General features: G+C 43.8%; 1 protein-coding gene and 1 pseudogene across 4 annotated transcripts in view; both read left to right on the plus strand.

Annotated features, from left to right (window-relative positions):
- Nucleotides 1-23,403, plus strand: part of Setx (senataxin) — a 73,264-nt gene continuing 49,861 nt past the window's right edge. For 2 of the 4 annotated variants that reach the window (XM_017800838.2, XM_029568754.1), the window contains exons 1-5: nucleotides 11-143; nucleotides 823-924; nucleotides 7,848-8,031; nucleotides 11,340-11,547; nucleotides 15,803-15,912. In XM_017800838.2, coding sequence (XP_017656327.1) covers nucleotides 7,855-8,031; nucleotides 11,340-11,547; nucleotides 15,803-15,912 — 495 coding nt within the window. In that variant the 5' untranslated portion in view covers nucleotides 11-143; nucleotides 823-924; nucleotides 7,848-7,854. The other 2 variants (XM_008843962.3, XM_008843961.3) reach the window with 2 other exon arrangements.
- On the plus strand, nucleotides 8,456-9,232 carry LOC103742871 (annotated as a pseudogene).

Here is a 23,403-nt window from a genome sequence, read left to right on the forward strand (position 1 = left end):
ACAGGGCTGTGGACTGGGGCGGGGCCCGCGCTCGCGGCAGCTGCGGGTTGGGCGGCCAGCTGCGGTCTCACACTTCCGCCCGCGGCCGGTTGTTGGGCCCAGGCATGGAGGTGGGCTAGCGGGCCACCGCGGGGCCGAGCCGGGTAGGAGAGCGGCGGGCTGGAAGGCCGCAGGCGGGGGGATGGGCGCGTGTGCGCGGGCGGCGCGTGAACTTGCCCGGAGTAAGCGGCCTGGAGAGCGGCGCGCTTCGGCTCTTCCCCGGGGAGGTCGGCGCGCGGCTGGACCTCCGCGGCGTCAGGCAGGCCGCGCTTTTGTGCCTCGGTGCTCCGGGGCCAGCAGCGGAAGCTCTGCCCTTCCGGCGTGGGCACCGCGGGCTCGGGGCGGCGATGTGAGGCGTGGGCGCTGTGCACCCGCCGGGGGTGACTGAGGGCTCCCGGGGAAGGGGTCGGGCCGGACGCCGTCCTCCCCAGCGGCGCTCCCTGGAAAGGCCGCTTCGGAACGGCCCCTGCGCGCGCCCTGCAGAACCCCGTGGGCTGCAGCTGACCGCCTCCTGCACGTCCACCGCAGAGACCAGAGCTTGCAACCTGATAAGCGGAAGCCCTTTGGACAGATGCCTACCTGGCCCCTGGGGGCGACAGTCCCGAGGACTTAGGGGATCAGAGTTGTATTGCTCCCCTTTACCTTGCTAGTGTGCCTGCTGCCATGTCTCACCTTAACCGAGGTAACTCTTCAGGTGACACTGTGTAGGGTTGATGCAAGGCTCAGATGAGATGCAGCGAGTAAAAGCCACTTTGTTAGTTTGTGTTTCATTTTTAATTTCAGAAATGCCGTTTTGGGGGCCGAAGTGTGACTGTATCTGAGTGCAGAGCTCACCATTCACAAATAAGGCCAGCTGCCTCGGCAGAGAGGACCGTTTCTCCGTAGGTAATTGTCTCTTAACATTTTTTTTTTTTTAGTCATTTGCTAGGCATTAAGTACTGGGATTTCAAAGATAAACAGACTAGGTCCTTGTCCTGACACTCAGAATTGCTGGGGCAGGGGCAGGGAAGCAAAGAGGAGTTGAAACCTCCTTGGTAAATGGTTGCAAAGAGGTTAGACAAATCCCTGATGGCACTCTGGTGGAGGTGGGTGGCAGTGGGGGTATCGGAGTTGAGCTAGACTGTTCTCAGCAGGTCTTCTATTAGAGCCATTAGTGCAGAGCATTCAGGTTTTCAGCCAGATCGTTTATGGCCCTGAGCCGGGCAGAGGTATGAAGGCAGATAGATTGGGAGAGCTGCAGTTAGGGAATGCCAGACATGGTACTCTTAGAACAAGTGAAGGAGATGTGAGATCAAGAGATGGTGCTGAAGGAAGATCATGCAGGGCCTTGTGTGTTGAGCTCAACAATTTGGACTTTATTCCCAACCGTAGGAGCTAACTTGTGCTTTGGTAGTCCACTTTGTGCTCTGACCCCTGGCAACATCTTGGAAGTGGTGCAGGGGTCAGATGAGGCAGAGAGATTAGATTTCTTAGGTAATCTAGGCAGATAATGAAAGTATATGAAACTGAGTGATACTGAGAAGAAAGTACAGATGTAAATAAGGAGGCAAGTTCTGGAACTCAGGTGAAGGCAAAGGGAGGAAGTGAGTGCGAGGCGTTTCTAGGTTACTGCTTTGGAAATTGACTGGAGGGCAGCACTGTTGATACTGGGAATTCAAGATTAATAGCAGATTTAAGAGGAAAGCTTTGTTTGAGTGGCCTGTCTCGTGTGAGTGGACATAACACCATGCAGTAGAATACTGAGTGTAGCTCTCCGGAATTCTAGGTTGTCATGCTTTTTTTTTTTAGTGAATGGTTGGAACATAGTTAAGCATTTGCATTACAAATTTAACAGGAACTGGGGATATAGCTCAGTGGTAGAACACTTACCTACACTGTGAAGCCCTGTCTTCATCTCTAGCTCCTTAAGAATTTTTTTTAATGCTTAGTACTTGCAGTTGCAGACCATGCTTCTACAGAAGGTGAAGCAGGAGAACCATTCGAGCCCAGGAGTTTGAGACCAGATTGAAGTTGTTTGGGTAGATAGTGTCATAGGAGTAAGTACATTGGTATAGCTAAGAAATGCCACAGTGGCGTTTAATATAATTCAGAGTTGAGTTGAGAGCTTGGTGGATTTGGTAATAGTGATTTCTAGGGACTTGTGGAAATACTCAGGTGGGGCTGGGGAGATGGCAAAGTGAAGTGCTTGCCTTTGCAAGCTAGAGGACCTGGTTTTAATTTCTAGAAACCATGTAAAAATGCTAGGCATGGTGGTGTGCTATTGTAGTCTCAGCACTGGGGAGGCAGACAGGCCAATTCTGGGGCTCTCTGGCCAGAGAGTCTAGCCTACTTGGTGAGCTCTGAGCCAGAGAAAGACCCTATCCCAACGGAGGTGGATCGTGTTCCTGAGGATGACACTTGTGATGGTCCTCTCCACATGTACGCACATACCCACACACATCTACATGGATACACAGCATGCACACACATGCATAAGGAGGGGGAATAAAGAAAAACAGATGTAAAAGTAGAAATTTGAGTGCAAAAGAAGTTTGAAAGGGAAGCTAGAGATCTAAGTTACTTTTAAAAGATGTTTAACTGGAAACTGTAGAAGAGAGAGAGGGAAGTTTCTGGTTGGTTGGTGACTACTGGGAAGTGAATGGGGGTGTTGATGCAACTTTTTTTTTGGTCTTTTTGAGATAGGGCCCCCCTGTAGCCCCCACTGGCCTGGAATTTACTACATAGACCAGACTGACCTTGAACTCAGAGATCTGCCTGCCTCTGCCTCCTGAGTGCTGGGACCAAAGGTGTGCGCCACCACGCCTGGCTTGTGCTTTTTTTTTTTTTTTTTTTTTTTAAATTATGTGTGTTAGTGTTTTGTGTGCATGTATGTAAGTGTGCCTGTGTCATGCAATGCCCACAGAGGTCAGAAGAGGATGTTGGATCCCCTGGAACTGGAGTTATGGATGGTCGTTAGCTGCCATGTGGGTGCCAGGAATCAAACCTGGGTCCTTTGTAAGAGCAGCCCGTGCTCTTAACTGCTGTGCCATCTCTCCAGTCCTGTTGTGCTTTATAGCAGTGGTTTCTGTGTACTCTAGATTGCATACTTACCTGTTCTGATGTAGTAACTCCCAGCTACCTTGAGAAATGGTGTCACGGTGTAGTGACCATAGTCCAAGACCCCGATGGATAGAAATCAAGACACAAGAGATGCAGAGGTGTATGTGCCAGTGCATGTTTATTATGAACCAAACTAAGCTTATATAGGAAGCAGATCTGGAGTAACCAAGGAATAACCAAGGATACGTTATGTTACCACCAAGAATACATTACTTCAACCGAAACTCACATGACGTTTACAGTATCCAAGATTCAGCTGCATAATATTTATAATATCTTAGATATAGGGTGTATGGTTTGTGATTACTCTTAACAACTACAATAATCCATTATTTCTGCATAGAAGCCAAGCTGACAGTGCTGAGAAACTCCGGTGTCCATGGACTGAAACAGAACTCTTTGGTTATGTTTCCAAGACTGCCAATTAATCAGGGAAGCATAGCCTGTCAGCTCAGACCACAGAAGCGGAGAGCAGGGAAACTCCCAGGATGGAAGCATTCTCTCTCCAATGCTGAAGTCAAGGCAAGCTGCCACAGCCTAATGCAGCAGTGGCTGTGCCCATAATAATAGTAGCTCCCAACAAAATGGACATCTTTTCTGGGATGTGGAAATAGGCTAGTTCTCAAGAGTGTTTATTGTAAACTCTCTCTTTTTTTTTTTTTGATAGGTTTCTTTTTGCTATCTGCTCTGTTTTCTTTTTGAGACAGTGTCTCGCTGTAGCCTCAACTAGCCTGAAATTCACTGTGTAGACCAGGTTGGCTTCCATCTCACAGAGATCCCTGTCTCTGCCTCCTGATGCTGGGGTTAAAAGTGTGTGCCACCATGCCCTGCCCTGCTGCATATTTTTAAAAAGTATGTAGCATTTTAGTTTCACTACAGTAGCTATTTTTTTAAGTTTCAGTTGCACTCCCTTATCTGCCGAAATTGGGGTTGCAATAACAAATGTTGAAGGAATGGTGAAGTTTTCACTTTCTATTCTCAAGCTCACCCTGCACATTGAGTCAGATCACCGGAAGTAGCTTCTGCAGTCTAGGATTACGGTGATGTTCTTTCAGGGATAAGATATTCTCTGAATACAATAGTTTTATATGCTGTGGAAACAATGAGACTGTCCATTATGTGTCTTGATAGTCTGTAGTTGCCAGGATCCTGGTCCAAGGTTGGCATTAATAAAACAGCAGGGTCAGAGTTGGTGCCAGGGAAGGTGGGACTCTGCCCCTTTTTTAAAATCAGATGAGAGCAATGGAACTCATACTTTGCACTTTTTAGTAACTTCCTAATTTAAGAAGTAGTGAAGTTGAAGTAAGTATGCTTTGATTTTTTTTTTTTAATTTTAATTTTTTTATTTTATGTGTATGAGTGTCTTCCCTGTATGTAAGTGCACCTGTGTTGTGGAATGCCCACAGGTCAGAAGAGGGTGTTGGATTCCCTGGAACTGGAGTTAAGGACAGTTGTTAGCTGCCATGTGGATGCAGGGACTTGAACCCAGGTCCTCTGGAAGAGCAGCCAGCGCTCTTTTTTTTTTTTAAATATTTTATTTTATTTTTAGTGTATGAGTGTATTGCCTGCATGTATGTGAGCACACCTGTGTCGTGCAATGCCGCAGAGGTCAGAAGAGAGCTTTGGATTCCCCTGGAACTGGAGTTAAGAATGGTTTGTAGCTGCCATGTGGGTTGGTTGCTGGGAATCGAACCCAGGTCCTCTGCAAGAGTGTAGTCCGTGCTCTTAACCGCTGAGCCATCTCTCGGTTGAGATAGGGTCTCTCTGTAGCCCCAGCTGGCCTGGAACTCACCGTATAGACCAGGCTGGCCTCGATCTTCACAGAGATCCACCTTCGTCTGCCTTCCACCTAGTGTTGGGATTAAAAGCGCATGCCACCATGCCCAGCCAAAGTAATGATTTTTAAGAAATCAGTTTATAGGACAAATAAATATATTTGACTATACTTAGGCATTTATATGTAATTATTTAATCATGAGTTAAGAAACTGGGGAGTTTTTTTTAAAAAAGCTTCAGTAAAGTGTGATTTTTTTTTTGGTTTTTTGAGACAGGGTCTCCCTGTAGCCCCGGCTGGCCTGGATTTGCTAGGCAGACCTCAATCTCACAGAGGTTTTTCTGCCTTGGCCTCCTGCCTGAGCACTAGGATTAAAGGCCTGTGCCACCACACCTCACAAAGTGTGATTTCTTTAAAAAATGTTAATGGCTTCCTATTAGCAGAGATTAGGTGCTCTGCATTTTAGAGCTTGACATACTAAAAACCTCCTGCTGCTGGACTCTATAGTCTATATCCTGCTTGGCTTGGGTGGGTTTCCTGGTCTTCCCATGTCCCGGCTTTTCTTAGTGAGACTCCACATTTTTTTTTCTAATTGTCTTTCCCATGAATTTTAATACCATCAATAAATAGATCATCTTTTGGGTAACATAGATGTCCTTTTACATAAAAAGAGTTGGTCTCAACTCTGATGAGAATGCGTAGGTTAGGGCCATGGAGTTAATGGAAAGAACACAGCTAAATTCACAGTGATATTTGGAAGGGTTTTCCTCCATTTGGCTGATAATTGTATGTCCATTAAATGGTTTGTGTTTTTATTTTTTTTGCAGTTGGGATCGAACCTTGGGCCTCATGCATACGAGCAAATGTTGTCTACTACTGAGCTGCCCTGGCCTTCGTTCTTGGCTTTTGTTTGTTCAGTGGTGTCACATACATACTGGCTAGGCAAGCATGAAGCCATTGTGCCGCATGCCCGGTTTAGAGGTCAAGTTTTCAAAGAGCTGCTGGGTTGTATAATACCCTCCCTCCTATCTCAGTAAATCATTTCTGGTACATTGTATAGAAGCAGGCTCGCTTCCCTCAGGTGTGGCCCTCTTCCTTTGCTTATTGCAGATAGGCAGATTGTTGTGTAGCTGCTACTCAGGTTGGGTTTGTCTGTTTTCTCATGACTAGACTGGTGTGGGGACTTCTTGGGAAGCAGACCTCAGAGTTGAAGAGCCTTAGGTGGTTCAATGTGACTTAACTCCTGGATAGGTTAGCCCCGATCACTTGGATAAAGATGCCTTCACTATAAAGTTGTATTTTTTTCCCTTTATAAATTCTGTTTTTTGGAGGTGACTTAACAAAGTCCATCCCAGGGGGTTTAGGATTAAGCTCCACCTCCTGCTCCAGGAGAGAACTATTTGGAGACCAGCAAGGAACCTTAGAGAGGTGTGCTTGCTCATTTGATCACCTACTTGTATGATTCAATTTCAGTTCTACTGACATATTCTTTGGTGTACTGTACTGTCAGCATTACTTGTTAACATTGTTTCAGCTCAGCTATGGGTGCTGTTTTATGTGGGGTCTGGGCTCACCTTTCATTTTTCCTGCCTTAACCTGTGTATTAGTGTATTATCGGGCCACACACTTAACTTTTTACTTGGCCGTAGTACACTGTTTACTAACAATTGATTTTCTGTTTTTGTTTTTGTTGAGACCAGGCTGGCCTTGAACTCACAGAGATCCACCTGCCTCTGCCTCCTGAGTACTGGGATTAAAAATGTGCACCACCACACCTGCCTCTTGTTAGATTTTATATGCATTTAGTTAAAGCTATTTCTACTATTTTTTTTTTTAGAAATCTCTTTGAATTCTGGCTTCCATCCTACTTGCCAGTCCTCTGTGGTAGGCCATCTGTGACTCTGATAAATAACTTGCCTTCTGTATCTTCCTTTGAACCTTTGGTGTATTTGTTTTTCACATTTCCTTTTTCCTGGCTCCATCTTGCTGCTCCTTCTCTTTCTGAGTCTCTGGGATTTGGAAGATTATTTTAACTCTTTAACATTGGAGTTTGGATGGTGGAGGCCGGTTCATAAAAACAAAAACTTAGTAACAGTTACCATTTGTAGCTATTAAGAGTTTACAAAAGTGTAGGGGACAGCAGTAAGTGTGAGGCAGCAGTTTGTGTATAGCTTATCAAAGAAGAGAAGATAATCTATATGTGTTTTGCCATGGGTATAGATTATTTATATGTATTTTTATGTTTCCAGAAGGTTCTAGAACTGGCTTCTGGGGTATAAAAGGTTTTTGAGCTTTTGAGTTTGATTTCAGTAAATTAGTAAGACACTCTGCACAGTGTAGATTTTTAAACAGCCTGTGTCTGTTGTCTGTATTCCCAGCACTACAGTGTGGTGTTGAATCTCATCTGTAGCACAGCTGCATAGCCCTTTTCTCTTTGTACTGAGGATGTGTTCAGGGGGTTTTGTTGTTGTTGGTTTTGGTGGTGTTGGTGATCAAGCCCAGTGATTACATGCTAGGCAGTTACTCTGCTAGCACGCTGCACCCCTGCCCTGCTTTCAGGTTTGCGTTTGGTAGTTGTAGTGGTCAGATGGTCAGAACACTGTGGCTGCAGAAGCACATTTGAAGTTGAAGATTTGGCTCACGAGTGGAAAGTATACCGATTCTTCGTAAAGGATGGGTCTGAAGTTTTTTAAAATATTTGCTTCATATGTATGAGTGTGTTGCCTACATGTATGTGGGTGCGCCTTTATCATGCAGTGCCCACAGAGGTCAGAAGAGGGCAGATTCTCTGGAACTGGAGTTACAGGCAGTTGTTAGCTGCAGTGTGGGTGCTGGGAACCAAACCCCCGCCCTCTGCCAGAGCAGCCAGTGCTCTTAACCACCGAGTCATCTCCAACTCCTTAAGTTTTTAAATGTCTTAATGTTCTGGACATAGGTACAGAATGAGCACATGCTGTTGGTGTACGCCAGGTGGTGGTTCCACCATTGATGTCCTAAAGTGCTATGCATCCAATACCCGTCCGAGTGAGCTTCAGACAGCTGATGAAGACCTCTGCTACTGCTTGGAGTGTGTGGCCGAGTACCACAAAGCAAGAGATGAAGTGCCATCCTTACATGAGGTAATTTACATTAGACCCTCATAAGTAGGAAGAGAGCAGGGGTGAACCCTGGAACTTGAAGTACACTTCGATGGTCTTTTATTTCTAGTTCTTTTGGTATAAAATTGTTTGTTTGTTTGTTTTTTGGCCTTTTTGAGACAGGGTCCCGCTGTAGCCCCAGCTGGCCTTGAACTCACAGAGATCCACCTGCCTCTGCCTCCCAAGTGCTGGGATTAAAGATGTGTGCCACCATGCCCACCTGATATAAAAGTTTTACAAAATAGTCATTTCCAGCACTCAAGAAATAGGGCAGGAGATTTGCAAGTTGGAGGCCAGCTTGGGCTACATAGTGAGATCCTCCTCCCGCCATGCCGGGCGTGGGCCCCTGGGAGCTTCACTCCTGGCCCTCTCTTGTTCCCTCCCCTTCCATATTCCAAAGCTCCTGAGGGAGGACGAGAAGGAGAAATACTCAGAAATGGCTCGAGAATGGAGAGCAGCCCAGGGAAAGGATTCTGGGCCTTCAAAGAAGCAGAAAGTTATTTCCACACCACTGAGGAGGCCAGGCATGCTGGTACCAAAGCCGAGTGTTTTCTCCCTCTGACACATCAAACGTGTCTCTAAAGGTGACCACACTCTCCTTGGAGGGTTTTTAGTTTTTGAACATTTTCAGCCATGGTGAGCTACTTCCTCATTGTGAACAGTGCTTCCTCATTGTGAAATTGGCTGTGTTAAATATTCCCTCCCAGAAGGTACTATGGCAGATTTCCATAGCTTTATAACTCCTGGTGAGATTCCACCCCATTGTCAGGCTGTGAGTGATGCTAGTCACAAGATTCCTATTTCAAACTTTGAATTCGGGCATGACCAAGCAACTGTGCTACAAAACCTTTGTAAACCCAGGGAACTGGCCCCTATCTACCGCAAGTCTGATGATAGAGCCAGAGTCAGCTGGTGTTTGAAGCGTATGGAGAGGGCATCAGAAAGTAGGCAAGATCAGAGCTTCTCACTGTAGAGGACCTTGTAGTGGGAATCTACCAGCAAAAATTCCTCAAGGAACCCTCTAAGACCTGGGTTTGAAGCCTCCTTGATTGTGGCCACGTGAGAGTATTCTAGCAACACAAGGTGCAGGTGGCATGAAGAAAATGATTCTCTCTCCTGTGCTTTAGCTGTTTGCAAGAAAATCGCATACTGCATCAGTATGGGTACAAAATGTGGGGACTAGAAATGGTTACTCATCTGTGGTGAGAATATTGCATTTTATAGTTTACTAATTTACTTTTTTTATATGTTGTATATGTGTGTCTGTGTGTTTTGTGTTTGCATGTGTGTATGGAAGCTGCAGGTTGATGTCAAGGGTCTTCCTTGATTGCTTTCCACCTTATTTTTGAGACAGGGTCTATAGGGTCTCTCACTGAACCTGGAGTGCCCTGATTGAGCTAGGCTGGCTGGCTGGCTCCAGGTACCCCCCTGTCTGCCTCCCCAGCACCGATTATTAGAGTTGCATGCTGGCGCATCCAGCTTTTTGTGTGGGGCTGGGGATCCGAATTTCAGTCCTCATGTTTAGAAAGAAAGCACTTACCTGACTGCTTCATCTCCCCAGCCGGTTATGCTGGAGCTACCCAGTGTCTTTGTGCATAAACCTGTGTTGCAAGGAAAAGCTCTCTCTTTTTTTTGGAATATGGAAGAGAAGATACGAAAAGCTTGGCCTCATGCTTTTGACAGAAACACCAGTTGCTCGTTGTCTTTTGGAGTGTAGTCAGCAGACACACTCAGATGTTAAGAGCAAAACTGTAAGAGAGACGGCTAGATACCTCATCTCATCACAGTGGCCATGGGAAGAGATGTTTTTTCTTTTAAAAAGATTTTTTTTGAGTATTAGTGTTTTGCCTGCATATGTGTGGTATACTGTTTGCATGCAGTGCCCAAGGAGGCCAGAGAGGGTAATGGGTCTCCTGGAACTGCAGTCATCAATGGTAGTTCGCTGCCATGTGGATGCTGGGAACCAAACTCAAGTTCTCTGGAGGAGCAGCCAGGGCTCTTAATGGTGAGAGGCTAGCCTTTAATCCAATATAAGCCTTCTTCATTTAGTTTTTTGATTTGTTGCACTTTATAGATAACTGTATTTTTCACAAATTGAAAGTTTGTAGCAATCCTGCTTTGAGCAAATCTTAGAGCTGCCCCTTTACTTCCAGCATGTCCTGACATCATGTCTCTGTGTCACATTTGGTAATTTTCATATTTCAAACTTTTTCATTGTACTCATGTGTTACGGTGATTTGTGATCAGTGATCGTTGATGCTCCTGTTGTAATTGTTTTGGTGTCTTGAATTACGTTGAAATAAGACAGTGACCTTGATCAGTAAATGTGTAAATCCTATCTACTTTATTGACTGGCCGTGTCCTGTCTTCTCCTTAGTCCCTGAGACAGTCTTGAAATGAGCCTACCTCCAGTGGCCCGTAAGTGTCGGAGTAATGGGGGAGAAGAGTAGCACGTCTCTCAACTTTTAATGAAAAGCTAGGTGTGATCAAGATTAGTGAGGAAGGTCTGTTCAGAACCCACATGGGCTGAAATGAAAGCTAAATCATTTGTGCCAGATAGCTAAGTTGTAGATGCAAAGGAAAAACTCTCTTTTTGTTGGGTCTCTAGCCCAGGCTGGCCTCCAGCTCCCCATGTAGCTGAGGATGACCTTGAGCTTCTGATCCTCCTGATTTTGACTTTCTCTCTCTCCAATGCTAGGATTTCAGGCATACACCACTACATCCTATCTGAGCTGCGGTGCTAGGGATCAAAGACCCAAAGACTACTTCATGCATGCCAGGCTAGCTCACAGCCTTTAAAACTGTGGGTTTTTTTTTTTGTTTTTTTTTTTTTTTGGTCTTTTTGAGACAGGGTCTTCCTGCAGTCCCAGCTGTCCTGGAACTCACTATGTAGACCAGGCTGGCCTTGAACTCACAGAGATCCACTTGTCTCTGCCTCCCAAGTGCTGGGACTACAGGTGTGAACCACCACACCCGGAAAACTGTTCTGTTCTTTTAAATTTAAGGTATGCATACTATTATTTTTGGACATAGGGCAAAAAAGACTGACGTAATGTAAACATGACTTTCATATGCATTGGGAAACAAGATGTGACTCAGTACAGTATGAACTTTGTTGACAGTGGTTGGAACCAAACCTCTATCTCTGAGGTGTGTCTGTGTGTGATGTAGTAGCTAGTACTTCGAATGCTTAGATTTTTGTACATAGAGGAAAATGCTTTCCAAAAGAATGATGGCCACATCCAGCATGTTTTGTTAAGGTAAACACTACTACTTTTTTCTTCCTGTAGATTTTATGGGAGTTAGAAACGTTACGCCTCATAAATCACTTTGAGAGATCCATGAGGGCAGAAGTTGAAGATGATGAGCTGTATATTGTGGACAACAATGGAGAGGCACAGCTGTTTGACCCTAGTGGCCTAGACTTTGAAAATAAGCTTCGAGTTCCTCTTCTCGAAATACTGAAGTATCCTTACTTGCTTCTACATGAGCGTGTCCGTGAGTATCTTGGGTGTTTACTAAGAATTGGGTGTGTTGGGGCTGGAGATAGCTTAGCAGTTAAGAGCACTGGCTGCTCTTGCAGAGGACCCAGGTTTGAATCCTAGCACACACGGTGGCTAACAACCATCTGTAACTCCAGTTCTGGGGAATTTGATGCCCTCTTCTGACCTTTTGTGGGCATTGCACAACATGAGTGCACTTACATGCATGCACGCAGTACAGTCATACACATAAGAAAAAATTTTTAAAAAGCTGGGCATGGTGCCGCATGCCTTTAGTCCCAGCACTTGGGAGGCAGAGGCAGGCGGATATCTGAGTTCAAGGCTACCTGGTCTACATAGTGTTCTAAGCCAGCTGGGGCTACAAGGGAGACCCTGACTCAAAAAGACAAAAAAAAAATTAAAGAAAAAGAATTGGGTGTGAGGCCAGGTGTGGTGGTGCATGCCTTTAATCCCAGCACTCTTTGTGAGATTGATTGAGGCCAGCCTCGTCTATTTAGTGAGTTCCAGGCCACTGAGATCCTGTCTTTAAAAAAAAATTAGGCCTGTGGATGTAGCTTAATGGTGGAATGGTTGGCTTGCTGTATGTGTGAGGCCCTTGTTATGTATGTATGTATGTATATATTTTTAAGAATTTAAAAGTATCTGTAATAAAAATTTGTTGGCCTTAATGTATAATTTATTTTTTAGGCTGGGTCTCACTATGTAGCCCTGACTGAACTGGAACTTATTGTGTAGACCATGCTAGAACTCATAGAGATCTGCCTGCCTCTGCCTCCCCCAGTGCTGGGATTAAAGTCATGAGCTACCATGCCTGGCCTACTTAATGTTTTTATGAAAGTTTTCAAACCTAAATTATAGAGTAGACATTGAATATCTACCACATAGGTTCCTAATTCACATTTTTGCTATATTGGCTTTAACGCATATCTTGATCTAGTTCACTTTCATCTTGTCATTATCTACAGCAGGTTCTCAGTCTTGGCTCTGTAGACTTCTTAGACTTTTCTTAGAGGATGATTCTTTCTTAGAGGGTACTGTCCTGTTGATTATGGGATTGTTAGTAGTATCTCTAACCACTAGATGCCTGTAGCTTTCTCCTCCTCCAGCTTGTCACTGGTACAGCCAAAGATGTCTCCAGACACTGCTGAAGACATTGTTAAGAGGAAGGGGCAGAATACCAGTGGTTGAAAACTAGTGACCTCCAGCTTGTTGTGATGGCATTTTGCCAGTAATGCCAGTTGTAGGAAGGGGAGGGGAGGCAGGATCAGTAGTTGAAGGTCATCTTTGCTGGCATAGAGACTCCACAGCCAGCCTGGCCTACATGAGACCTCTTCTCAAACAAAAACCACCTCGCTGGTCTGTAGCAGTTTTGATTAAGCAGCATGGCAGCCAGCATGGCATATTGTAGTTAAGTTTGGGTTCTCACCTGTTCCATTACAGTTCCTAATCTGAATCTTGAACAAATAAAGATTCCGTTAATTTGTCAAATCTTAACAAGATAAGAATACTTTTTCTGGGGCTGAAGAGATGGCTTAGCGGTTAAGAACACTGGTGGTTCTTGCAGAAGACCCGGGTTTGAATCCCAGCACCCATATAGCAGCTAACAACTGTCTGTAACTCCAGTCCCAGGGGATCCAACAGCCTCTCCAGGGGATCCGATGGCCTCTTCTGACCTGTGCAGGCATTGCACAACATGGGTGCACTGACCTACATGCAGGCAACACGCATACACATAAAATATAAATAAGTAAATTAAAAAAAAAAAAAAGAATACTTTTTCTTAGGCTGAGTGTGGTGGCGCACGCTTTTAATCCCAGCACTTGGGAGGCAGAGGCAGGCATATCTCTGAAAGTTCAAGGCAGATCTCGCCATGTATAGCGAGTTCCAGGCCAGCTGGGGCTACAGGGAGATCTGTCTCGAAAAAATCAAAAACGGAAAAAAAAATTTTTTTTTAATTATTTTTATTTTTTGTATATGAGCGTATTGCCTGCATGTATGTAAGTGCACCCGTGTCTTGCAGTGCCTCAGAGATCAGAATAGAGCTTCGGATTCCCCTGGAACTGGAGTTTTAAGGACGGTTTATAGCTGCCATGTGGGTGCCGGGAATCGAATTCGGGTCCTCTTCAAGAACAGTCAGTGCTCTTAACCGCTGAGCCGTCTCTCCAGCCCCTATTTTTCCATCTTAATCCAAGGGACTCCATTTGCACACACACAAAATACTACTTTTTAAAATTTTGTTTTATGTGTATGCTTGTATTGCCTGCATGTAGGTAAACACACCCATGTCCTGCAGTACTTGTAGAGGACAGAAGAGGCTGTCAGATCCCCTGGAACCGGAGTTATGGACAGTTGTTAGCTGCCATGTGGATGCTGGGATTCGAACCTGGGTCTTCTGCAAGAACAGAGATGGCTGAGCCATCTCTCTAGCCCCAACAAAATACTACTTTAAAAAAAATTTTGCTGTGTGACGTGAGATCATATAGTTGCCTTATAAATAAAGAACATACTTTGTAGTTTTCATTTTGAGATTTTCTTTTTTTTTTTTTTTTTTTGTTTTTTTGAGACAGGGTCTCCTTGTAGCCCCAGCTGTCCTGGAACTCACTATGTAGACCAGGCTGGCCTTGAACTCACGGAGATCCACCTGCCTCTGCCTCCTGAGTGCTGGGATTATAGGCGTGCACCACCACGCCCAGCTTTGAGGTATTTTTTAAATTTGTTTATCTTATTTATGACTCGGAGTGCTTCTTAGTGTGTGCAGAGTCCAAGGGCCAAGCCCCAGTACTGCCAAAACAACAGCCAGAAAGATTTATTTTTTAAAATTATGTGTAGGTGTGTCTGCACCTGCATTTGGTTATGTGCCCCTGAATGCAGAGTCCCTGGACCTGATTGTGAGTCTCTTGATGTGGGTGCTGGGAACTGAACCTGGTCATCTGGAAGAGCAACCAGTGCTCTTAACCGAAGAGCCATCTCTTCAGCCTCCTCCAGCCCTGTTTTATCCTTTTAAAGAATTTATTTTTATTTTTATTTTTGGTCTTTTTGAGACAGGGTCTCCCTGTAGCCCTGGCTGGCCTGGAACTCACTTTGTAGACCAGGCTGGCCTTGAACTCACAGAGATCTGCTGGCCGCTGCCTCCCAAGTGCTGGGATTAAAGGTGTGCGCCACCACACCCGGCTTGAATTTCATTTATTTTTTAATTTTATGTGTATGTGTGAGTGCATGCACGTATGTATGTGCACCATGTATGTGTGTGACTGGTGCCTGAGGACACCAGAACAGGACCTAGGGTCCCCTGGAACTGGACTTACAAATGGTTGTTAGCTGCTTTGTGTGTGCTGGGAACAGACCTGGTCCTCTCTGAGAGGAAGTGGTTAGATTGGCTCTTTACCCACTGACCATCTCCAGCCCCTCTTGTACTTCTGTGTAGCCAAGTCAAGGGTGCAAGTGTTGCACGTGTTCCCTTGAAATGTTCCTAGTCATCACCCCCTCCTCAGTTTAGTTAGTATTACTGGCATATATTTTTTGAAATTTGACAGATAACTGATTTGGGGCTGGAGAGATGGCTCAGCGGTTAAGAACACTGGTTGTTCTTGCAGAAGACCTGGGTTCAAATCCCAGCACCCACATGTCAGCTAACATTCCAGGGGATCCAACTGTCTCTTCTGTCCTCCACGGGCATTGCACGACATGGGTGCACTTACCTACATGTAGGCAATACACACATACACATAAAATAAAAAAATAAATAAAATATTAAAAAAACCTGATCTGATAATGTGAGTTGGTGGTTCTGCATATGATACTGGAATGACTGGCCATTTGGAGGAGAAAGCAACCTGTTCTTAGTCTGGTCTCGGTGGACCAAAGTGTCACATACAAAAGAAATTGGACCTGTAACCATACTTTTAAGATGTACTGTGGAGATGATGACAAAACACAAATGCACATTATAGTAAAATCAAAATGAGAAGACTGATGACAGTTGTTGTCAGAGCTGGAAGTACCTCAGTGAGGGAGTGCCTGCCTAGCTTCCATAAGGGACTGGGTTTGATCCCAGCGTCTCAGAGACACACTAGCCCCGTAATTCATCTGTGTTGTAAATACTGCTACAACAGTTGTAACCTACTAATGCCTTAGTTTAACAAGGAAAAAAAGGAGTAACCAACTTATGAGACAACCAGGGAGCCAGAGTTTGCGGAATCTTGAGAGTGTTTTCTCTAAATCGTTTCTTGACTGCCTTATTTTCCATTTAGATGAGTTATGTGTGGAAGCACTTTGCCGGATGGAGCAGGCCAGTTGCTCCTTTCAGGTGTTTGACAAGCATCCTGGAATCTACTTGTTTTTGGTTCATCCCAATGAAATGGTGAGTATGAGTGCCAGGCAGCAACGTGCTGGTTTTATTTCTGCACATACTAGGTAGGTAGCTTTCATAGAAGTTTTTATTTGCTAAAAAATTTCATTTTTAAATTACTGCCCTTAGTAGAATGACAGGGGTTGGAAGTGTCAAAAGAGATTCAGGAGGGCAGAGGAACACTTCTGAGAGTGATGCTTGAATTTAAAAGATGAGGTGAGAAATAATTTGACTCTTTGACTGTCGAACTGCAGTAAAGAACACGTCTCTCACTTCCTGCCCAGAGACATGGAGTTGTTGTTTAAGATATTCTAGAAAATTATTTTGCTAGTAAGTTCGATTGAAGGGCTGGGCTTACGAGTGATGGGAGGCAACAAGAACTTACTAAATTACTAGAAATGAAGAAAGACATGATATGGGCAGGTGCAGGAGCAACTCAGAGCATTGAGAACACGCACAGGCTTTAGAGCCTGCAGAGGCCTCCGCCATGCAGTGGAGGCAGTCTGCACATTCCTGCAGTTCCATTTCATTAGCTGTTAAAACTGGGTTACTATATGAAGTCAACAGCCTCGAAAGGCTGCTTTGCCAAAATATGGAGAAAAAGAATTTTAATCGTCTCCCTGACCCCCAGGAAAGGAAGAGCATGGTAACGGTCAAGATGATGGTGAATTTCTGGTTCCTGTGATGATAGGAAAGGTCACTAGAGAGGAATGAGATAGTCAGATCCCTCAGAAGAGAAGTGTTTCTGTGGACCAACAGAGGGACAGAAGCACAAAGCAATGAATGGCCGAAGCTATAGGAGTGTGTGACTGAGGGCAGCAAAGGGTTGAGTTTCTTAGAAAGTAAAAATACACTGCTGGTCTGGGAGAGTAAATCACATGGCTATGAATGATTATTGTTCTTATAACTTAGATTTAACTTTTTATAATCACTCTCACCCCTGTGCTCATTAAGAATAAGGTAGGTTGTAGTCTGGCCTTCTCCCTAGGTCCTGCAGGTGTCCTAGAAACGTGCATTTCAGTGGTAGAGGTAATAGGACACTTGTCCAGGAATCCACAGTGTAAATAGTACTAAGAGAAGTAAGGGAAGATAGTAATACATGAAAACTAGAAAGTATAAAAACCAGGTAAAATTGTGTGAGCTGTGCTAAGTGCAGTGATGCATGCTTGAATTCCTAGAACTCAAGAGACTGGGGGCAGGAAGATTTGAAATTCCTGGGTTATAAGCTGGGTGGGTGAGTGAGAGAAGGCTTTTTTTTTTTTTTGTCTTTTTGAGACAGGGTCTCCCTATAGCCTCAGCTGTCCTGGAACTCACTATGTAGACCAGGCTGGCCTTGAACTCAGAGATCCACCTGCCTCTGCCTCTGGGATTAAAGGCGTGTGCCACCATGCCTGGCTGCTTTTTAATTTTTCTTTTTTACCGTATGAGTTTTTTGCCTGTGTGTATTTTAACTGCACCTGTGCATGCAATGCCCACAGAGGCCAGAAGAGGGCATTGGATCCCCTCAAACTGGAGTTACAGACGGTTGTTAGCCATCATGTGGGTGCTGGGAACTAGACCAGGGTCCTCTGTAAGAACAGCCAGTGCTCTTAACTGCTGAGACATCTCTTCAGCCCCATGAATGCTTTTTAAAATGTAAAGATGTGCTGGGTGTGGTGGTGCATGCCTTTAATCCCAGCACTCAGGAGGCAGGGCAGAGGCTGGCCGATCTTGGTGAGTTCAAGGCCAGCCTGATCTACATAGTGAGTTCAAGGCCAGCCTGATCTACGTAATGAGTTCGAGGCCAGCTGGGGTTACAAAGAGACCCAGTCTCAAAATACCAAAAAACAAACAAACAAAAAACATAAAGATGTTAGGTAGTTGGGAATGGAGCTCAGTTGAAGTGCTTGCAAGAACTCTTGGGTTTGATCCTTAGATAGCATAAACTGGGTATGGTGGTGCACACCTGTCATCCTGGCAGTTGGGGTGGAGGCAGAAGGATCAGAAATTCAAGGTCATTCTCCATTACAAAGCAAGTTCTAGGTCAGCTTGGGATACATAAGACCCTGTATCAAAAAAAGGGGAGTATTAGATGTGATCATAAAAACAGGTACAGTTGAGAAAATATATTACTGATTAAAAACCAGATTAAGCAGCTTCCTAGAAAGAAGATAGTTAAGAACACTAGCTGTTCTTCCAGAGGACCTGAATTCTGTTCCCAGCACTCATGTGGGGCAGCTACAACCACCTATAACTCGAGCCTAGGGGATTCAATGCTCTTCTGAGAGTACCTACAGACATGTGGCATATACATACACACACACACACACATTCATATACACGTCAACTAAAAAAAATATAAAAAGCTAAGAAATGACTGTGGAGGATTGTAGTGCTAGTTTAAATGTAAGAAGCCTAAGAAGAGTAAAAGATGGAGACAGATTTACTAGAATTTGAAACAAGACTGCAGATTCTGTGAGATTGAGGGCTCTGGAAGAGGAGAGGTGGAAAACTCCATAAGCTGTGCAGAATAGTGAAATTAAAGAGCACCAAAAACAAGTTTTAGAAAATTCTCCCCCCAAAAGATGATTTGCAAAGGCATAAGAATCATTTGGACACCAGAGGTCAGAACTGGATACAGGAAGATGATTTTTTTTCATGGCACCAGAGTTTAGGAGATTTAATTTGTCTTAAAAGCCACTGAAACAAAAGTTTAAAGTTTCTGTTGCAGTCCCCAAAATAGAAGGCTCTAGGGAAAAAATGTTTCTCATACAGACTGAAAGAAAACAGTGGTGTTTATTTTTATAGGGTATTGAGGGAAAAGGGTTTAAAGTACAAGCTGGATCTCCAGTCAAAACTCCCAAGTATTAGGATATAATCAAAATAGTCTATTTGGCTGGGTGTGGCAGTTGTGGCGGCACACCTTTAATCCCAGCACTCGGGAGGCAGAGGCAGGCAGATCTCTGTGAGTTCAAGGCCAGCCTGGTCTACATAGTGAGTTCCAGGGCAGCTGGGGACACAGGGAGACCCTGTCTCAAAAAGACCAAAAAAAAATTTTAAAAAAATCCTGTTTATACAGGGTTCTTTAAGATTTGCCACACAAAAGACTTTCTAAACTAAGTGTATAGAAGAGTCCAGGAAGTACTGCAAGGTATATTAGTGGTGAGGACCGAGTTACTAAATGAAGCCAATAGCTGTGGTTCCTTGCACCAGTCTGGATAATGTACTTACATCTGTTAACTCTAGTTCCAGGGGATTGGCTGCCCTCTTCTGGCCTTTGTAGGCACCAGGCATGAATGTGGTGCATGTACATCCATCGAAGCAAGCATTGATATGCATAGAATAAAGATAAGTCTTTAGAAAAAAAAAAAAGAGAAGGAACTAGGAAAAAAGTTCATGTGTAAAGACAGATTTAAGGAAATTTGTGAATAATATAAATCAGCTGAAATTTATCAGCTAAAGTTGGGTTAACAAAAAAAAAAAAAAATGAAGGCAGTATTTCTAACAGATACACCCAAAACTTAAGGGAACAAAGAGATTGACATAATGAATGGGAAAAGAGCTGGGAAATATTCAAGAAAACGTGGGGCAGTTGTGATCGCAGTAGATGTTAACACAGGAATGGATAATGTTGAATAATGCACTTGTTAAAATAACAATAAATAAAGGTGCCGTAATTATCTGTAAAACTGGAAACTATAGGTAAAATGTTGTAAGGGATTTCAGGATCTTACTGTTGATGAGTCAGTAGACAAAAACCAGGAAAGCATCCAGTATCTGAGTGACCCAGTTTTGCAAACTTGATATGATGGGACATATATGTGAGTTGTATATCTAATCAATATTTAATTAAATTTACAAAAGTAACTAAATGCTAGACCGTGGTGAAAGCACCTACATGTTCCACAGAGCATTCAAAGGATTTCATAGAGAAGAGACAACATTGAGTCTGAAAGGAAAGTTGATAAATTTAACCATAATTAAGACTTTATCAAAAGACAACCTAAAAGAAAATGAAAATACAAATTAAAAAGTTGGAGAAGATAAACAATGCTAACAGAATATCCCAAAGGAAAATAAACATCTACAGAAGCAGGTCCCAAAAGGAGGGGCTGCTTCTGTTGAATGCTCAGGACACTGTCTGCAGTGATGTGCCGTTTTACTGCTCCTGTCATTGCTGGTAAGCTGAAGCGCGTCATAGAAACTCTTCTCAGCTCCTCTGCAGAGGGACACCCTCATCTGAGCATTTGTCAGATTGCTACAGGCATCTCCTGGGTGAAGCTGCCACGGGTACACAGGAAAAACTCCTGGGTGAGGGTGGTAATAACCTTGAGCAGTTAGATCAGAAGATCTCCTGAACTCTGATAGGGTTAGAGAATACGTATATTTTATGTATATTACATAAAAGAGGGACTTGTAAGTCTATGGAAGATGAGGCATAGCTGGGTGCAGTGGTACACACCTTTGATCCCATCACACAGGAGGCAGAGACCGGCAGATCTCTTGAGTTTGAGGCCAGCCTGGTCTACATAGTTCCAGGTCAGCCAAGGCTAGCTACATAGTGAGACCCTGTCTTTGCAGAAAACAAACATATATATGTATGTGTGTGTGTGTGTGTGTGTGTGTATATAACAAGATTCAAAAAGAACATGTAGGTGTCATGAGGTAACCACCAGAGAAGACCACTAACTAAGACAGAAAACAGCCAAAAGAAAGTCTTTATACCAACTGGCAACTACACTGGGCATTCGGGGTCCCCCCAGCCTTTCTCAGGGTAAGCTTTCATACAGAAAAATCAACCCCTACCCCACAGTGGCTTCTCATATAGCTCGGGTGGAAAAGTTCCTAACAGTTTTCTTCCTGCAGATGTAAGCCAATCGAAAAATAGAAAAGGGTTAGAAAAGCAGTTAGCTGGAGCGACCAGGCACATGCCGACCTTCTTCTCAAACCCACACCCTGGCAGCCTGGCTTGACACACTTCGAGACAACTGCCTCTATAGTTTTCAGTTGCTGGGATCAGTGAGGGCTGGAACGTGGCGCAGCTGTGGCGGTCCTGAGCTGCCTTATCACACAGAATGAAAATCGTAACAATAAAAAGTTTGATGGATTGTAAATGGCTTAAGTGTTGCCAAAGAGGACACACTTAGAAGCCACTTGACTGGGTTATTTAGAATGCACTACAGATAGATAGCCAGAGGGAAGGGATGAAAAAGGACTTGAAAGCTTTTTATGCACCTGTGCCGTGCAATGCCCGTGGAGGACAGAAGAGGCTGTGGGATCCCCTGGAACTGGAGTTACAGACAGTTGTTAGCTGCCATGTGGGTGCTGGGATTTGAACTGAGTCTTCTGTAAGATCAACCAGTGTTCTTAACCGCTGAACCATCTCTCCAGCCCTCAGGTTTTTTCTTTCCTTTACCTCCCGGGTTCTTTTTCATGATCCTGGTTCCTATAATTATGAAATGGAATTTAAAAGGATTTGGTGCCAGGATGCACATATGAGGGAGAACATACGTTGTCTGTTTTTCTGAGTCTGTTACTTAGTATAACAGTTTCTACATCCATCCATTTACCTGTAAATTTCATTATTTCATCTTTGCTGCTGAATAGAACTCCATTGTGTAAATATACCACATTTTTGTTAACCACTAGACAGTTGAGGGGCACTTAGGTTGCTTCCATCTCTTAGCTATCTGGAAAAGAGCAGCAACAAACATGGTTGTACAAGTGTCTCTATAATAGGATGCGTCCTTTGGGTATATGCCAAGGAGTGGTATAACCGGGTCATATGGTAGGTTTATTTTTAGTTTTTTAAGAGTTCTCCACACTGTTTTCCATAGAAACAGTGAATGAGTGTTCCCCTTTCTCCACATCCTCACCAGCATTTGGTATCATTTGTTCTCTTGATCCTAGCCAGTCTGATTGGGACAAGGTGATACATTAGGGTGGTTTTAATTTGCATTTCCCTAATTACTAATGATGTTGAACACTTTCTAAGATATTTCTTAGCCATCTTTATTTCTTCCTCTAAGAGCCCTCTGATTAGATCTTTAGCCCATCTTTTAACTGGGTCATTTGGTTTCTTGATGCTTTGTTTTTTGAGTTCTTTATATATTCTGGATGTTAAACCTTTGTCAGATGCACTGCTGGTGAAGATTTTCTCCCACTCTCTGGGTTTTCTCTTCACTCCCTTGGTTGTTTCCTTTGCTGTACAGAAGCTTTTTAGTTCAATGAGTTCCCACTTGTTGATTCTTGACATTAATTCTTTAATTCTTGAGCAACTTCTGCCTGATTTAGGAAATCCTTTCCTACACCTATATCTTGTAAGTTACTGACAATATTCTAATAGTTTCAGGGTTTCCAGTTTCACATTGAGGTCTTTGATCCATTTGGAGTTGACTTTTGTGCAAGGTGAAAGATAAGGATCTGGTTTCATTCTTCTACAGGTGGAGATCCAGTTTTGCCAGCACCATTTGTGAAGATGCTGTCTTTCCTCCATTGTGTGTTCTTGGCACCTTTGTCAAATATCAGGTGGCTGAAATTGCGTGTACTCAGGTTTGGATCTTCAGTGATGTTCCACTGATCTGTGTCTATTTGTGCCAATACCATGCTGTTCTTATGACTACAGCTCTGTAGCATACTTAGAGATCTGGTCTAGTAATCCCCCTAGTGCTGCTCTTTGTGCTCAGGTTTGCTTTGGCTATCTGGGGTCTTTTGTGCTTCTGTACAAATTTAAGGATGTTTTTTTTCTTTTTTTAACATTTTATTATTTTTATTTTATCTGTATAAGTGTATTGCCTGCATGTATGTGAGTACACCCATGTCATGCAATGCTGTGGAGGTCAGAAGAGAGCTTCGGATTCCCCTGGAACTGGAGTTAAGGACGGTTCGTAGCCGCTGTGTGGGTGCTGGGAATCGAACTGAGGTCCTCTGCAACAGCAGTCAGTGCTCTTAACTGCTGAGCCATCTCTCTGGCCCCAAGGATGATTTTTTTCTAATTCTGTGAAGTATGTCATGGGGATTTTGATTGGGATTGCATTGAATCTATATATTGCTTTTGATAGGCTGGTCATTTTCACAATATTTATTATTCCAGCCCATGAGCATGTGTCTTCCTCAATCTCTTTCTTTAATGATTTAAAATTTTCATTGTAGAGATCTTTGGTGACTTTGGTCAGATATATTCCAAGGTTTTTTTTTTTTTTTTTTTGGCAGCAATTGTGAATGGGAGCATTTCCCTGTACTCTTTCTCCAGTTTCTTGTTACTGGAGAAAGTCTACTAAATTTCGTAGATTGATTTTATAACCTGCCACTATACTGAAAGTGTTGATCAGGTGTAGGAGTTTTCTGGTGGAACTTTTGGGATCTCTTAGGTATAGTATCGTATCATCTACAAAAAGTGATAGTTTGACCTCTTCTTTTCCAGTGAGTACTCCTTTAATTTCCTTCTCCTGTCTTAACTGCTCTAGCAAGAGTGTCAAACACTATGTTGAAAAAGTGGAGATAGTAGACATCCTTGTCTGATTT

Source organism: Nannospalax galili, unplaced genomic scaffold (genome assembly GCF_000622305.1).
Source record: "Nannospalax galili isolate Female #2095 unplaced genomic scaffold, S.galili_v1.0 scaffold300, whole genome shotgun sequence".
In the NCBI taxonomy this organism is placed as follows: domain Eukaryota; kingdom Metazoa; phylum Chordata; class Mammalia; order Rodentia; family Spalacidae; genus Nannospalax; species Nannospalax galili.